Here is an 18,026-nt window from a genome sequence, read left to right as displayed (position 1 = left end):
TCATGGGTGTCACATGAGCTGCCCATTGGGTGAGGCTAGCCTCTGACCCTGCCCCTTCTGCCAGAGGCCCCTCTGCCTCTTCTGCTGCTCCTCCCTTCCCCCAGCAGGGAGGCCACCAGTCCTGCCACCCCAGCCCTGGGATGCCCCAGGCCACCCCATCTGAGCGCCCGCAGCCCTTCCCCAAGCACAGGGCACCACAGCCCCAAAAGCCCCAGCCCCCTGAGCACAGGGCAGCAGCCCCATCTCCCCGTTTCTCCCCCAGCACAGGGCGGGCAGCCTTCCAGCCTTCAGCCTTCAGGCCTCCAGCCTTCCTGTCCCCAAGTGCTGGAAAGCCCCAGCCACCCCAAGTCCAGGCTACAGGACAGCTGCCCCAGCTCCAGCATGCTTCCTGGAAGAGGAGCAGCCTTCCTGGGCTCGGGTCAAGGGGGAAGCGGCAAGCAGGAGGGGCCCTCAGGATGGAGCATGGGAAGGGCCACGCGGGGCTGTCTGGGGAGGCTTAGCCTCCCCTGGCCTACAATACGTGCTGTCCATGCCATTAATCACCATCTGCTAAGAAGGACTGTGACTCTGGGCAATGTGCAGGATATAGTGGATGGTTTTGCCGCAATGGGCTTCCTGAGCTGTAGTGGGGTGATAAATGATACGCATAGCCTTATCTTGGCACCAGACTACCTTGCCACAGAGTACATCAATGGAAAGGGCTACTTTTCTGTGGTGTTGCATGCACTAGTGCATCACCAGGGCCATTTTACCAACATCTACACAGGATGGTCTGGGAAGGTGCATGATGCATACATCTTTAAGAACACAGGTCTGTCCAGACAGCTGCAAACAGGGACTTTCCTTCCAGACCATATCACAGTTGGAAATGTTGAAATGCCAGTCATGATCCTAGAAGACCCATCCTACCCCTTTTGCCCCCAGGGCTCATGAAGCCATACACTGTCCACCTGGGCAGCAGCAAGGAGTGCTTCAACAACAGGCTCAGCAGGTGCTGAATGTGCCTTTTGCCATTTGAAAGGCTGTTGGTGCTGTCTACTCAGCAGGTTAGCCCTCAATAGAAAACATAATATCCCTGGTTATTGCTGTTTGATGTGTGCTTCATAATCTCTGTGAAGCAAAGCGGGAGAAATTTCCCCTGGCATGGAGGGTGAAGGTGGATCGGCTGGCTGGGTTATAGCTCAATGGGGAACCATGTGGCTCAGGGAGGCTTTTAAAGACTACTTTAATAATGAGCCATAGTAATGTGTGTTGCTTTTCTGTGGTGTGTCCGCCAGTGTGTTTTTTAGCACCCTGGTCTGAACCTTGCTGCAAGTGCTGTGTGTGTTTAATAATGTAACCTTGCAAATGCACCTATTGCTATTCTCTCAGGATAATATCACTGCCATTACCCAGATGTTTTGATCTAATAAAGATGAATTGCATTTCCATTGGGTTGTCAAGCCATTAACAGAGGATTAATCACCATTAATTTTTTTAAACAATAAATGAACACCATTTATTTAAATATTTTGGATGTTTTCTACATTTTCAAATATATTGATTTCAATTACAACACAGAATACAAAGTGCACAGTGCTCACATTTTATATTTTTATTACAAATACTTGTACTGGAAAAATGATTTTATTTTTCAATTAACCTCATACAACTATTGTAGTGCAATCTCTATCGTGAAAGTGCAACTTACAAATATAGTTTGTTTGGTTTTTTTGCTACATAACTGCACTCAAACAAAACAATATAAAACTTCAGAGCCTACAAGTCCACTCAGTTCTACTTCTTGCTCAGCCACTCACTAAGAGAAACAAGTTTGTTTACATTTGCAGGAGATAATGCTGCCCGCTTCTTATTTACAATGTCACCTAAAAGTCAGAATGGGCTTTCGCACGGTGCTATTGTAGCTGGCATTGCAAGATATTTACGTGCCAGATGCGCTAAAGATTCATATGTCCCTTCATGCTTAACCACCATGCCAGAGGACATACGTCCGTGCTGATGACGGGTTCTGTTCAATAGTAACAATTCAAAGCAGTGTGGACCAATGCATGTGCATTTTCAGATGCCACCAGCAGAAGGTGGATTTTCTTTTTTGATGGTTCAGGTTCTGTAGTTTCCACATGGGGGTGTTGCTCTTTATGACTTCTGAAAGTGTGCTCCTCACCACCTCCAGCTCAGATTTTTGGAAAGCACTTCAGATTGTTAAACCTTGGGTCGAGGGCTGTATCTATTGTGATGGAGCAAGGCCGGATGGCTACAGGAAAGTACTCAGGAACAGGTATGTTAGCCCCAGGCTAAGCAAATCCCTAGTACCTTGGGAACCAAAATGGCAGTTGCTCCAGGATAATTAAGGCACCTGGGGCCAATTAAGAACTTTCTAGAAGGCACCAGAGAGAGCTACATTGATTGGTGCACCTGCAGCCAATCAGGACAGGCTAATCAGGGCACCTGGGGCCAATTAAGAACTTTCTAGAAGGCACCAGAGAGAGCTACATTGATTGGAGCACCTGCAGCCAATCAGGACAGGCTAATCAGGGCACCTGATATAAAAAGGGGGAGCTCACTCCAGTCAGGGGTGGAGGAGCCAGAGGAAGGAAGTGCGTATGAGGAGCTGGGAGTCAGAGACACAAGGAACTAAGAACTGAGAGAGTGTACTACTGGAGGATTGAGGAAACACCATACAATCAAGCAGCATCAGACACCAGGAGGATCCTATGGTGAGGATAAAGAAGGTGTTTGAAGGAGGCTATGGGGAAGTAGCCCAGGGAGCTGTAGCAGTCAAGCAGCGGTTACAAGTAGCACTATAGAGACTGCTGCAATTCACAGGGCCCTGGGCTGGAACCTGGAGTAGAGGGAGGGACCGGGTTCCCCCCAAGTCTCGCTACTCCTAAACAGACATAGGAGGAGTTGATCCAGACTGTGGGTTTCATCCAAGGGGAAGACCACTGAGGGGAGGAAAATCCGCCAATAAGCGCAGGACCTACTAGGGGAGAGGAGGAACTTTGCCACACTATCCTTAGAAATCTCACATTGGTACCTTCTTTGCATTTTGTCAAATATGCAGTGAAATTGTTCTTAAAACAAACAACATGCACTGGGGTCATCATCCAAGACTGCTATACCATGAAATATATGGCAGAATGAGGGTAAAACAGAAAGGGAAACATACAATTCTCCCCCAAGAAGTTCAGTCACAAATTTAATTAATGTGTATTTTTTAATAAGCATCCATCAGCATGCCCTCTGGAATAGTGGCTGAAGAATGAATGGACATATGAATATTTAGCGCATCTGGCATGTAAATATCTTGCAACGCCAGCTACAACAGCACCGTGTGAAAGCCTGTTCTCACTTTCAGGGGACATTTTAAATAAGAAGCAGCCAGCATTATCTCCTTCAAATGTAAACAAACTTGCTTCTCTTAGAGATTGGCTGAACAAGAAGTAGGACTGAGTGGACTTGTAGGCTCTAAAGTTTTACATTGTTTTGTTTGAGTGCAGTTATTTAAAAAAAATCTACATTTGTAAGTTGCACTTTCTCGATAGAAATTGCACTACAGTAGTTGTATGAGGTGAATTGAAAAATACTATTTATCATTTTTTCCAGGGCAAGTATTTGTAATAAAAAATAATATAAAGTGAGCCTTGTTCACTTTGTATTGTGTTGTAATTGAAATAAATATATTTGAAAATGTATAAAAACATTCAAAATATTTAATAAATTTCAATTAGTATTGTACTGTTTAACCGTGCATTAAAACTGCAATTAACTGCACTTTTTTATCACGATTAATTTTTTTAGTTAATCGCATGAGTTAACTACGCTTAAGCAGGAGCCCTAGTTTCCATAAATAGACTGTTATTGAAAACACATGCTATATTTACAACTGACATGAACTTTGCAAATACAGGGGACTGAATTTGGGAAAGGGAAACCACAGGCATTTGCCTTTGAAAAACACATGCACTGATCTGTGACAGACAAGGTAAGTGTATGTGTAGCTGTGATGGTCTGTACTCTTCCCTGGGGAGGAGTGGTGGGGATAAGGCACTGGCCCCTGATGACACATGGAATGTGTGAGTGGGGGGTTCTGGAATGGAGTTGTTGAGGGGCTGCAGAGCAAGGTGAGCTCAAATGTGTTGTACCTGAAGATTAACCAGACTCCTCCTCATGTCTGTTTGCTCCTTCAGAAGTGCTATCATCTCCTGTTGCACGTCACTCTCCTTTTGAACTCCTTTCTCAATGTCCCTGTCCATTTTGTGTGAGAGCATGATCCTCCACACCCTCTACTCAGTGTCCACTGCTCCAGAGGCTTGCATGATCCCTGAAAACATGTCATCCTGCATTCTTTTCCTTCTCCTCCTTATCGGGGCCAGCTTCTCCACTGGTGTGGAGGGAGAGGGGAAGACCACATTTTCAGCTGCGAAAGACAATGCACAGAGGTGCTATTGTGAGTGCATAGTCAAGGTATATGGAAAAATTGCTATATTGAAATCACTCCCATTAGTCCATTCAAGTTTCAAGCAGTACATTTTCACTTTGGCCAGGTATTCACAGGCCGTGGTTGCAGTCCCAGCCATGGTGAGTATGGCCCGGGGGAGAGGAGTGAGCTACCACAAGACACGGTGGGGTGGAGGTGTCCCGGGCACTAGAGCAGGGATCGGCAACCTTTGGCATGCGGCTCACCAGGGGGCCGGGCCGGTTTGTTTACCTGCTGCGTCTGCAGGTTCCGCCAATCGCGGCTCCCGCCGGCCGTGGTTTGCCGCTCTAGGCCAATGTGGGCTGCGGGAAACAGCAGCCAGCACATCCCTTTTGAATTACAAAATCCCATTCAAAACAGGAAGTGCTCTCCTAGAACACTGTGAGAGGTGAGTGCTGAAGCGGCTAGCAACTATTAATATTTTCAATGATTATTTGCTATTATAAATATATATTCAGTGGCACTGGGGCCACTAGCTGCACAATGTTGGTGAAGTGCTAAGAGTAATAAAAAAAATTAACAAAATAATATAAAACCACAAAACTATAGTTACAGTGGATTACAAGAGAAATGCAGTTCAGTTATTTTTGCAAACATTGCAGATGGCTCAGCCCATTTGAGGTAACAATTACTGCCTCTGCCCCTCCAATCATGGGGTTTTCCCCTCTCCCACTGTCTGGCAGAGCCTCTACCCCATTCTCAACCCTGGCTTCCGCACCCTGTCCCTGATTTTACTCTTTGCCTCCCCACCCCCACCAGCGGTTTGACCCTCCTGTGCAGTCAGATTAGCCACTGCACAGACTCCGTCCACCTTCTCCTATTCGCCCGCCTCCTGCCCTGCACACTTTTAACCCGCTGTGAACACAAATACAGGGAGCACAATTCCCATTCCAAGGATGGGCGGGCAGTGGCTTCAAATAGATGTTACTGAGCATGCCTACTTCCCTTAATGCGCATGCTCAGAAAGAGCAAACTATCAAACGGGTTTAGACGGGTTGTAACATTACACCGGGGGCAAACCTGCGCTAGCCCCGCTCTGTGCCAGCCCCGGGCTCTGCCGCCACCAGCCCCTGAGCCGGAGCCTGCAGGTGAGGGGCGAGACCCGGGGGAAGGGCCGGGGCCGGGCAGGAAAGTGACTCTGCACCACCGGCTCCTCCTCGCCCCAGCTCTGCTCCCGGGGGGCGGGGGTCTGCGAGTCCCAGAGCTGCTGCCCTCCCTGACCCCCCCCCCCGGCTCTGCCCCCCTGAGCGCCTGCAGGAGCCGAGCCAGCCCCGGGGAGCGAACGCCCCGGGCCGGGCCAGGGACCGAGTCTCCCAGCCCGAGGGGAGGGAGCAGGAGGGAGACAGGGGCAGCAGGAGCGATCAGTGGGGAGGGAGGTCCCGGCTCCCAGCCCTGCCCAGCCCCATTCCCTGCAGCACCCCGGGGCACATTGACTTTCCTGGGGAGAAGGGGAGGGGCGGGGAGAGGAAAAGCCAGTTCCTGCCTCTGCCTGGTGCCCGCGCTGCTGGGGGGATGCGCTGCCCTGGGGACAGTGTCAGGGGGATCCCCCAGAGCGGCTCCTTTGGTTCTGCTCTTTCGGTATAGCTGGAGCACACTGACACTGACAGTGTTGGCTGCACAATTTCATTCTAAAAGGACCTTTTCGGTTTCTTATAAAATACTCAAAGTTACTAGATGGACCTCGTGTCCGATCCATTTGGAAATTTTTATTTTCATCTTTAGGGCTGAATTTATTTTATGAACTTTCAGAAGAACCACTTAGCCCGTTTTTGTTGGATGGGGTGGGAGGAAATTAAAAACGTTTGTTTTTGAAAGCGTTATCATTTTTTGAAGAGCTTTAAAACCTTAAACAGTTTTTCTAGAAATTTTACAGTTGTTGGAAAGAATTCCTAAGGTCAGACACTGTCATCTCTAGTCTGGTAAAAATCTGTTATGACGTCGGTATTTTAGGAGGGTTGAATAACTCTCCATTGTGCATACTCACTGATTTCATTTTCATTCAATACAATTTGTTTTACTTACTTGGGATCCACTTCTACCAGCATTTATACACCTGCTTGCCTTTGAACATGTGAGTGGTATTACCAACTTCATTTATTTCTGTTACTGGGAGGATTTAACAGTGTCTCAGGCCTTGTCTACACTACAAGACTATTTCGAATCAACTTAGTTCGAATTTGTGGATTCGACCTTATGAAGTCGAATTTGTGTATCCACACTAAATACACTAATTCGAACTTCTGAGTCCACATTAACGGGGCCGGCGTCGACTTTCGAAGCGGTGCACTGTGGGAAGCTATCCCACAGTTCCCGCAGTCCCCGCTGCCCATTGGAATGCTGGGTAGAGCTCGCAATGCCTGCTGGGGGAAAAAATGTGTCGAGGGCGGTTTTGGGATACTGTCATCATTGAACCGTCAATCACGCCCTCCCTCCCTGAAAGCGCCAGCGGGAAATCTGATCGCGCCCTTCTCTGGTCGGTTACAGCGCGGACACCACAGCACTGCGAGCATGGAGCCCGCTGCGATCATCGCTGCACTTATGGCCGTTGTCAACTCCTCGCACCTTATCGTCCACCTCTTCCACAGTCAGCTGCTGAGAAATCGGGCGAGGAGGCTCCGGCAGCGCGGTGAAGGAGAGTGGCGCAGGCCTCTCACAAAGCAGGGTACGCCGCGCCGTGGAGATCATGGTGGCAATGGGTCAAGTTCATGGTGTGGAACGGCGATTCTGGGCCCGGGAAACAAGCACGGACTGGTGGGACCGCATAGTGCTGCAGGTCTGGGATGAATCACAGTGGCTGCGGAACTTCAGGATGCGTAAGGGCACTTTCCTTGAACTGTGTGACTTGCTGTCCCCTGCCCTGAAGCGCCAGGACACACGGATGCGAGCAGCCCTGAGTGTGCAGAAGCGAGTGGCCATAGCCCTCTGGAAACTTGCAACGCCAGACAGCTACCGGTCAGTAGCGAACCACTTTGGCGTGGGCAAATCTACCGTGGGGGTTGCTGTGATTCAAGTAGCCCACGCAATCGTTGAGCAACTGCTCTCAAAGGTAGTGACTCTCGGAAACGTCCAGGTCGTCATAGATGGCTTCGCCGCGATGGGATTCCCAAACTGCGGTGCGGCTATAGATGGGACTCACATCCCTATCCTGGCACCAGCCCACCAGGCCAGCGAGTACATTAACCGAAAGGGCTACTTTTCAATGGTGCTGCAAGCACTGGTGGACCATAGGGGACGTTTTACCAACATCTTCGTCGGGTGGGCGGGCAAGGTTCATGACGCGCGTGTGTTCAGGAACTCTGGTCTCTTCAAACGCCTCCAGGCAGGTACTTTCTTCCCGGACCACAAAATAACGGTAGGGGATGTGCAGATGCCTACAGTGATCCTCGGGGACCCGGCCTACCCGCTAATGCCCTGGCTCATGAAGCCCTATACAGGCGCCTTGGACAGTGAGAAGGAACTCTTCAACTACCGGCTGAGCAAGTGCAGAATGGTCGTGGAGTGTGCTTTCGGACGTCTCAAGGGGAGATGGCGGAGCTTACTGACTCGCTCGGACATCAGCGAAAGGAATATCCCCATAGTTATTGCTGCTTGCTGTGTGCTCCACAATCTCTGTGAGAGCAAGGGCGAGACCTTTTTTGCCGGATGGGAGGTTGAGGCAAATCGCCTGGCTGCTGTTTACGATCAGCCAGACACCCGTGCCGAGAGAATATCCCAGCGGGAAGCGCTGTGCATCCGGGAGGCTTTGAAAGCTAGTTTCCTCGCAGAGCAGGGTAACCTGTGACTGTCCACTTGATTTTAAGAGAGCCTGATCATGGGCCTGTGTCTGTATGTGTCGAGTTAGATCTGAGCTCACAAACCCGGTTCTCCAAGTTTCCCCCACTTCCAAAGCACGTTTTAAAACTAATGAAATGTAACAGTAATTAATAATAAATCTTTCGTTGACTTTGCATTTCTGTTCCTGGGTTGAAACATGGAAGCATACTGTGCTGGGTTCGGTGTGCACTGATGTACAGACCGCTTGTCCAATACAGGACGGACAGCCTCCTGCTCCTACATAGGTCTGTGGGGTGGGGGACGGTTTACAGTGGTTGTGCATGTAGGGGTGGGTTTGCAGGAATGGGTGGGTTTGCAGGAAGGGGCGAGGGGTGCCGTCTTTGGATAGGGGTTTGCATGACGGCTGTGGGTTTGGGCGTTGGAAGGGGTGAGGGATGTGGGGGAAGGGTGAGTATCTGTCCCTGGATGAGGGCTCTTTTTGGGGCTCAGGGCAGCGGAGAGGCTCGTGGCTACGGTCAAAGTGCATCGTAAGGGAAGCCTGCCTTTACATTCGGGGATGGCAGGCGCCAGGACCCTGGACAAGCATACACATCAACGAATCACCCGGGGCAGCATACACCACACAGACTGACCCTGGTGACTAGTGACTGCAGTCTGTGTGTGCCCTGCAGTTGACCCTGCCCCCAAGTCTGTACCCTGGTAATGTGGGCTATGCACTGCAATTAAAAATCCCCCCCCCCAAAGTCTTCTGACACGAGAAACGTGACGGAAACAGTGAGTAACAGCAAACCGCTTTTAATAATGTTATACACAGTGGGGGGTTGAAACTTGGATTTGGGACTGGGTGATCCTGTAAGGGAAGAACTTCTACAAATTTAGAGCGCGAGAGGTGTCTTGTACATTAGCGCTCTGCTGCGGTGCAGTGACAGTTCTCACGGCCCCTACCGCCCCTCCTTCTTGTTACTTTGGGTGAGGGGGGGGACAGGACTTCTTGGCGTTGGAGGGCGGTTGCAGATGCAGTGCAGGGGGGCTCTCTCCTCCTGCCTGCGGTCCTGCAGAACATCTACAAGGCGCCGGAGCGTGTCCGTTTGCTCCCTCATTAGACCAAGCAGCGTTTGAGTCGCCTGCTGGTCTTCCTGCCGCCACCTATCCTCCCATTCGATGTGTGTGCGATGCTGCTGACACAGGGTCTCCCTCCACTGTCTCTGCTCTGCCTCCTCTGCTCTGGAGCTGGCCATCAGTTCCTGGAACATCTCGTCCCTAGTCTTTTTCTTTCGCCGTCTAATCTGAGCCAGCCTCTGCGAGGGGGATGCCGGGGCAGTCCGGGAAAGAGCCGAAGCTGTGTGATGCGAAAAAGTAAGTGATTTCCTTGACCAAATACAGGTTTGCGGACAGTGAACACAGTCAAGTCAGTTTAAGAGAGCAAGACTATACAGGGCACCAAGTCTCGCGAGATCTCAGAACTAGTTCGAGATTTCGGAGTACGCTCTCATTGGCGACGCCATTGCACAGGAGAGCGGACAAGCGGGGAGAGACAGTTGAATCCGTCTTGCAGACAGTCCTGGTAAGCCTTACAGTAGATAATGCTTATCAGGTAGTGGATAGCTGTGCTCTCCTGCTAAAGGCAATGTGGAAAGCAGAAAGGATGAGCCTTTTGCAGCCCCTCCCGCCAGTGCACGGGAAAGATCAATGTATGCTTGTTCTCTGTGGCCTCTAGCACGTGGCTGTTAGGCGAGGGTCATTGTTATGCAACCTAACTTTAAACCATTAACAATAGTAACAATACACTAATTGCCCTACTTAGATGCAGTATTTCCAGAACGAGATCACCCTGAGGCGGGTCACCCGTGCCCAGAAAGAGAGGATGCTAAGGGAAGCGCTGCACTGACCAGGACCATATGCAGCAATGCTCGTGGAGGCGATGATCCCTCTGTATATCCGGATGTCCTGGCAAGGAAGAGTTTGCTTCAACGGAGCGCCCAACAAGGCACCTCTCCCAAGAAACCTCCTGCGGAGGCTTTTCGAGGAACTGTATGACACCTTCGTTGAATTGTCGCTAGAGGATTTTTTTTCAATCCCTCTTTGTATGGACCTACTTTTCGTATAGTTTAATATTTACAATTTTTTATATAGTGTTTCTATTTTTTATATACATATTTTATAAAAAATAAATGTTTACACATCTATAGCACTTACCGCCTGATCCTTCCCCTGATTCTGAGTCCGGGTTAACGGCAGGGGAGGGTTGGTAGGGGATCTCTGTGAGGGTGATGAAGAGATCCTGGCTGTCAGGGAAAGCGGGAGTGGGTTCGCTATCGCCTGCGCCGTCCTCCAAAGACCATTCCTCATCTTCCCCATCGGCGAACATCGAGGAGGAACTGTCCCGGTACACTATTCCGTCCTCGGAGTCCACCGTCACTGGTGGGGCAGTGGTGGCAGACCCACCTAGAATGGCATGCAGTGCCTCGTAGAAGCGGCATGTCTGGGGCTTGGGTCCGGAGCGTCCGTTTGCCGCTCTGACTTTTTGATACCCTTGTCTTAGGTCCTTGACTTTCACGCGGCACTGCATCGCATCCCGGCTGTATCCTTTGTCTTTCATGGCTTTCGAGACCTTCTCGAAGGTCTTTGCATTCCGCTTGCTGGAGCGCAGCTCCGAGAGCACAGACTCCTCGCCCCACACAGCGATCAGATCCATGACTCCCCGGTCAGTCCATGCTGGGGACCTCTTTCTATTCTGGGATTGCCCGGACTCCTCTGCTGGAGAGCTCTGCATCGTGGCAGGTGCTGCGGAGCTCGCCCCGATGTCCAGCCAGGACGTCAGATTCAAAGTGCCCAGACAGGAAAATGAATTCAAATTTTCCCGGGTCATTTCCTGTGTGGCTGGTCAGAGAATCCAAGCTCGGACTGCTGTCCAGAGCGTCAACAGAGTGGTGCACTGTGGGATAGCTCCCGGAGCTACTAAGTTCGATTTGCATCCACACCTAGCCTAATTCGAGCTAGCCATGTCGAATTTAGCGTTACTCCACCTGCCGGGGTGGAGTACCAAATTCGAACTAAAGAGCCCTCTAGTTCGAATTAAATGGCTTCCTGGTGTGAACGGTTGAGCGGTTAGTTCGAATTAACGCTGCTAAATTCGAATTAAAGTCCTAGTGTAGACCAGGCCTCAGTAGACTTAATCCTCCTGGGAAGGGCTGTCAGGCTCTGCCCTGCAATAGAATCATAGGGCTGGAAGGGACCTCAAGAGGTCATCTAGTCCAGTCCCCTGCACGCATGGCAGGACTAAGTATTATCTAGACCACCCCAGGCAGGTGTTTGTCTAACCTGCTCTTAAAAAATCTCCAATGATGGAGATTCCACAATAAAGAGACCAAGGCCAAGATCTTTAAATAGAGGAGTCTAAAATTAAGGTTTTTTTATATTCAGGCACCTGATTGCAAAATTGCTGGGCACTCAGAATTAAACCCCAATGTTACATGCTCACGGTCTTAAAAGTCAAGCAACTTACTGAGATGAATGAATATGGATTTAAGAGCTTAACTTTTGGTTGCTCTTTTTTAGTATCTTGCCTCCAGTATTTGGCCTGGCAGAATCTAGAACAGGGGTGGGCAAACTTTTTGGCCTGAAGGACACATCGGGTTTCGTAAATTGTATGGCGGGCTGGTTAGGGGAGGGGGTCGTGGCCTGGCCCCCACCTCCTGTCTGACCCCCCCCCAGGACTCCTGCCCCACCCAGCCTCCCCGTTCCTGGACGGCCCCTCTGGGACCCCTGCCCCATCCACACCCCCCTGCTCCCTGTTCCCTGACTGCCCCCAGACCCATGCCACCCCATCCAACCCCTCCTCTCATTCCTGACAGCCCCCCCAGGACCCCTGCCCCATCCAACCACCCCTTCTCTCTGTCCCCTAACTGACCCTGGAACCCCTGCCCCCTAACACCTCATCCAATCCCCCCTCCTTCCTGACTGCCCCCCGGGACCCCTGCCCCCATTCAACCCAGTCCCCCTCCCCCAACCATCACCCCCGCCTCCTGACCACCACCTCAAACTCCCCTGCCCTCTATCCCACCCCTCCTGCCCCCTTACCGTGCTGCCTGGAGCACTGGTGGCTGGCGGTGCTACAGCCATGTTGCCCGGCTGGAGCCGGGCCACGCTGCCGCCGCCACTGCCACCACGTGGCACAGAGCACCAGGTCAGGCTGGGCTCTGCAGCTGTGCTGCCCCAGGAGCTCACAGCCCCACCGCCCAGAGTATTCTGTAGGGAGCGGAGTGAGCGAGCTGAGGCTGCGGGGGAGGGAGGACAGCAGGGGAGAGGCCAGGGGCTAGCCTCCAGGGGCCAGGAGCTCAGGGGTCAGGCAGAACGGTCCCGTGGGCTGTAGTTTGCCCACCCCGGTCTAGAACTTGTCTTTAGAGAAAGAACCTATTGGGAATCAGAGTGTGCAATAGATTAAAGCCCCTTCTGAAACTTCCCTAGTCACCCTGCTCTCGTGGATAAATGTGAATGTTATTTTGCAGCCTGATTCTAGATTGTCCCATCATTCTGGGGGATGGAGAAGGGAAATATCTGAAGTGGAGCTGGTGACCTTTGAAGAGGTGGCTGTGTATTTCACTGAGAGAGTGAGCGAACTTCACCGGACCCCAGCCATAGAGCCCGCTACAGGATCATTATGCAGGAGAATTATGAGGTTTTAACCTCACTGGGTAAGGATTCCTGTCCCCTCGGGCATTACAAGCTGGGAGGTCTCTGAAGCATCTGGGTCAGCTTCTGTGCAGGGTTCTTCACTCATCCCTCATATGTCAGGGGGTTCAGCCCCTATAGTTATCAGATCCTGTGTGCAAGACACTGTCCTCAAGGGACAGTCAATTCAGGGGCATCATGATAGTGCTACTTTTCCTGATGATGAGTTTGTCCTATGTCAAAGCCTTTGTCATCTTCCCCACCACCACTTCCCCAAGCAGGTCCTCTGGGGCGTCTGACCCCTCTTTTGTCTCATAGATGGACAAATGGCTCATGACTCAGCTCTGCTTAAGTCCCCAGTGGCCAGATTGTCAAATGTTCTTCACCTTCATCTTATCTGTGATCTGCCTCAGCCAGCTGCATTAGTGGAAGGCCCCAGATGTTCGACTCTCTTCCACCACCCAGGAAGGGCATTGATCAAAGTCACAGGGCTGGGACTGGTTGCCATTAGCTCCTCCAAGACTATCTCTTCTACCCGTATGCTCAGGGTGACCATATGTCCCATTTTGGCCAGGACAGTCCCTTTTTTAAGCCCTGTTCTGGCCATCACGACTTTTTTGGCAAAAGATGGCATTTGCATTGTTTGCTCTTGCCATCTTGATCAGTTGATAAGAGAAAATTGGACAAATGCCCACTTTTGTCAAAAAAAGTGGGGTGCAGAGGAACGTGCGGACAGGCAGTGCTTGGGCTGGCATCGCTGCCTGTCCCAGCCTCACGCAGGGGGCAGACAGGACTTGGGTGAGCAACAACACCAACTCCACACGGGGGGTGCGAGTTGGCAGGGTTCGGGCGAGTGGCTCAGGCCAGCCCTATGCAGGGGGATGGGTGGGATGGCTTGGGCCAGCCTCACATAGTGTCCCATTTTTCCTTTGGGAAATATGGTGACCCGATGCTGAACTCTTGGAAGGAGGGTATTGTTCCTGGTATCCTTTCCTGGCTGTGGTTTATCTCTGTGAAATAGTTCCTCACAGTGAAAGGGGCTGAGTTCTGGGGGAGAGTTTATGAAGTAATTTATGGGCTGGAGGAATTCTGTGGGATGTACTAATACAGTAGGAAAACAAATGAGAAAAGCTGGTCTTGTGATTCAGGCACTGCACTGGGTCATGTGGGAGACCTGTGCTCAAACTTCTACTTCTATCTAGAACTCCCAGTCTGAGCTCATGTAAGTCACTGTAGGCTTATGTTCTCAAAGGGTCCCAAATGAGTGAGGTGCCCATCATGCAGTGACTTGGGTGTCTGGATTTCTTCAAAAGTCCCTGTTTTAAGCCATTTAGGCCTTAGTTCTCTCTCTGTCAAGTGGAGAGAACAATCCACCCTTTGCTGTCTTGTCTGCTTAGTTTAAAAGCTCTTTTGAGAAGGGTCTCTCCCTCACTAGGAGTATCTGGTACCTTGTAGAAGAGAAAAGATGATCCAGTGGATAGGGCTTTCAACTGAAACTTGGGAGATGTGAGTTCAATTTCCTGCTATAGAATCATAGAAATGTAAAGCTAGAAGGATCTTGCAAGGTCATCAAGTCCAGCCCCATGCACTGAGGCAGGACCAAGTAAACTTAGACTGTCCCTGACAGGTGTTCGTCCAACCTGTTCTTAAAAACCTCCAATGATGAGGATTCCACAGCCTCCCTTGGAAGCCTGTTTCAGATCGTAATTATCCTGATAGTTAGTTAGTTTTCCTAATATATAATACAAAATGTCCCTTGCTGCATATTAGGATGGATTACTTTTCATCCTGCCTTCAGTAGACACGGAGAACAATTGGTCATCATCCTCTTTATAGATTTAGTTGGGGTTGGTCCTGCTTTGAGCAGGAGTTGGACTAGATGACCTCCTGAGGTCCCTTCCAACCCTGATATTCTATGGTTCTGTGGTTCTGTAAACAGCCCTTAACAGTCTTCTCATATGATGTCAGGTTTCCCATTAGGTGTCTTTTCTCAAGATTAAACATGATTAGGTTTTTTTAAAATCTTTCCTCACAGGTCAGATTTTCTAAACCATTTATGATTTTTTTTCCTCTCCTCTGGACTCTTCAATTTTTCCACATCTTTCCTGAAGTGAAAGACACACTATCCAGCTGAGGCCTCACCAGTGTTGAGAAGAGTGGGACAATTATCTCCCGTTTCTGATATGACACTCCAATTAATGCATCCCAGAATGATAATTAGCACTTTTTGGGGGGTGCAACTGCATCACATTGTTGATTCATGGTATGCGAAAGACTTCCTCCGTGATGTTGTACAAGTCACTTAGTCACATTTTTAAAAGGTGTTCAGGAGCTTAAAGATGTGGATAAGTGCTTAGGTGCCTAACTTCCCTTGGAGGCCCAAGATGTGAGGTGGGTGAACTCAGAAAGGGGACAAAAATGGAGGTAACCCTGTAGTTGTGGCAATGACATTCCTGAGTTTCCAAGGATGGAATATGATGGTGGCTGCTGATCCTTCTTCATGGGTTAGCAGGATTGCGTGTCTATGTTTGAACTGAGAAGGGACAAGAATGGTTACTCTATCTTTATGGGTCTTTGTTGCACAGAGTAACACGAGAGGATGAGTTGAGCGATCCTTGCAAAATGGAGAGTTCTCATTTCTGCCTGAAGTAGACCCCCAACAAAGTCAGCCTTGTTTATCACCACTGGGGACAACTTCTTGTTTTAGAATGTGGGGGAAGTAAGCAGGGGTCAGCCATTTGAGATAGGATTTAACAGGGAGGAACTTGGTTGTGAATCTGATCATGAAATGATACAATTCATGACTCTAAGAGAGGGAAGGAGTGAGCAGCAGAGTAAGGACAATGGACTTAAAAATAAAGCAGACTTTAACAAACTCAGAGAACTGGGAAGTAGAGTCCCATGGAAAGAAAATCAAAGGGAAAAAAGGAGTTTAGGAGAGCTGGCAGTTTCCCAAGGAGACAATATTAAAGGCACAACAAACTATCTCAACATGAAAGATAGGAAGAAAAGTAGGAGGCCAATATGGCTGTTTCAGGAGTTCTTTAATGATCTGAAAAATTCAAAAAAGAATTCTACAAAAAGTGGAAACATGGATAAATTGCTAACGGTGAATGCAAAAGAATAGCACAAGCATGGAGGAACAAAATCAGAAAGGCTAAGGCACAACATGAGTTACATCTAGCAGGAGACATAAAAGGCAATAAGAAGAGTTTTGTATAAATACATTAGGAGCAAAATTAAAACAAAGGGAAGTGTAGGTCCACTACTGAGTGGGGAAGGAGAGCTAATAATTAATGGACACTAAGGAATGTCTACACTACGAAATTAGGTTGAATTTATAGACGTCGATTTTTAGGAAGCGATTTTATACTGTCGATTGTGTGTGTCCCCACTAAGCACATTAAGTCGGCGGAGTGCATCCACAGTACCGTGGCTAGCATGGACTTTCGGAGTGTTGCATTCTGGGTAGCTATTCCACAGTTCCTGCAGTCTCTGCTGCCTATTGGAATTCTGGGTTGAGCTCCCAATGCCTGATGGGGCAAAAACATTGTTGCAGGTGGTTTGGGGTACATGTCGTCAGTCGCCCCTCCCTCCGTGAAAGCAACGGCAGACAATCGTTTTGTGCCTTTTTTCCATGCAGACGTCATACTGCTGTCAGCAGACGGTGCAGTAGGACTGCTAACCGTCGTCATCCACCGCTTCTGCTGCAACTCTGCTCTCCTGGTGCCATGAATCCACCTCGCAGATCCTCTCGTCGTTCTGTATAAATATCTATTCTCGTGGCATCTGTCGTCATCCACTGCTTCTGCTGCAACTCTGCTCTCCTGCAGAAGCCATACCACGGCAAGCATGGAGCCCGCTCAGCTCATCGCAGCTGTTGTAAGCATTGTAAACACCTCACGCATTGTCCTGCAGTATGTGCAGAATCTGCAAAAGCAGGCAAGGAGGCAACAACAGCGCGATCACGATAGTGATGAGGACATGTACACAGACTTCTCTCAAAGCATGGGCCATAACAGTTTGGACATCATGATGGTTCATGCCATGGAACACCGATTCTGGGCCCAGGAAACAAGCACAGACTGGTGGGACCGCATAGTGTTGCAGGTCTGGGATGATTCCCAGTGGCTGAGAAACTTTTGCAAGTGTAAGGGAACTTTCATGGAATTTCATGGAATATCAGGGTTCGAAGGGACCTCAGGAGGTCATCTAGTGCAATCCCCTGCTCAAAGCAGGATCAATCCTCAACTAAATCATACCAGCCAGGGCTTTGTCAAGCCTGACCGTAAAAACCTCTAAGGAAAGAGATTCTACCACCTCCCTAGGTAACCCATTCCAGTGCTTCACCACCCTCTTAGTGAAAAAGTTTTTCCTAATATCCAACCTAAACCTCCCCCACTGCAACTTGAGACCATTACTCCTTGTTCTGTCATCTGCTACCACTGAGAACAGTCTAGATCCATCTTCTTTGGAACCCTCTTTCAGGTAGTTGAAAGCAGCTATCAAATCCTCCCTCATTCTTCTCTTCTGCAGACTAAATAATCCCAGTTCCATCAGCCTCTCCTCATAAGTCATATGCTCCAGCCCCCTAATCATTTTTGTTGCCCTTCGCTGGACTCTCCAATTTTTCCACATCCTTCTTGTATCATGGGGCCCCAAACTGGACACAGTACTCCAGATGAGGCCTCACCAATGTCAAATAGAGGGGAATGATCACGTCCCTCGATCTGCTGGCAATGCCCCTACTTATACAGCCCAAAATGCCATTAGCCTTCTTGGCAACAAGGGCACTCTGTTGACTCATATCCAGTTTCTCATCCACTGTAGCCCCTAGGTCTTTTCTGCAGAACTTCTGCCTAGCCATTCGGTCCCTAGTCTATAGCAGTGCATGGGATTCTTCCGTCCTAAGTGCAGGACTCTGCACTTGTCCTTGGTGAACTTCATCAGGTTTCTTTTGGCCCGATCCTCTAATTTGTCTAGGTCCCTCTGTATCCTCTGTACTTTGTGACTTGCTTTCCCCTGCCCTGAAGTGCAAGAATACCAAGATGAGAGCAGCCCTCACAGTTGAGAAGTGAGTAGCGATAGCCCTCTGGAAGCT

General features: G+C 49.6%; 1 protein-coding gene across 1 annotated transcript in view; it reads left to right on the top strand.

Moving 5' to 3' along the window:
• The first annotated feature begins 5,447 nt into the window (after window positions 1-5,447).
• The window catches only part of LOC123346799 (zinc finger protein 420-like), a 78,873-nt gene continuing 66,294 nt past the window's right edge, over window positions 5,448-18,026 (top strand). The window contains exons 1-2 of the mRNA XM_044984257.1: window positions 5,448-5,568; window positions 12,763-12,948. Of these exons, the coding sequence (XP_044840192.1) occupies window positions 12,915-12,948 (34 nt within the window). The 5' untranslated portion in view covers window positions 5,448-5,568; window positions 12,763-12,914. The remainder of the gene's footprint in view (window positions 5,569-12,762; window positions 12,949-18,026) is intronic.

This window comes from Mauremys mutica, chromosome 12 (genome assembly GCF_020497125.1).
Source record: "Mauremys mutica isolate MM-2020 ecotype Southern chromosome 12, ASM2049712v1, whole genome shotgun sequence".
Taxonomy (NCBI): domain Eukaryota; kingdom Metazoa; phylum Chordata; order Testudines; family Geoemydidae; genus Mauremys; species Mauremys mutica.
The sequence above is the reverse complement of the archived record's forward strand: the minus strand, read 5'-3'. Positions and strand labels throughout refer to the sequence as shown.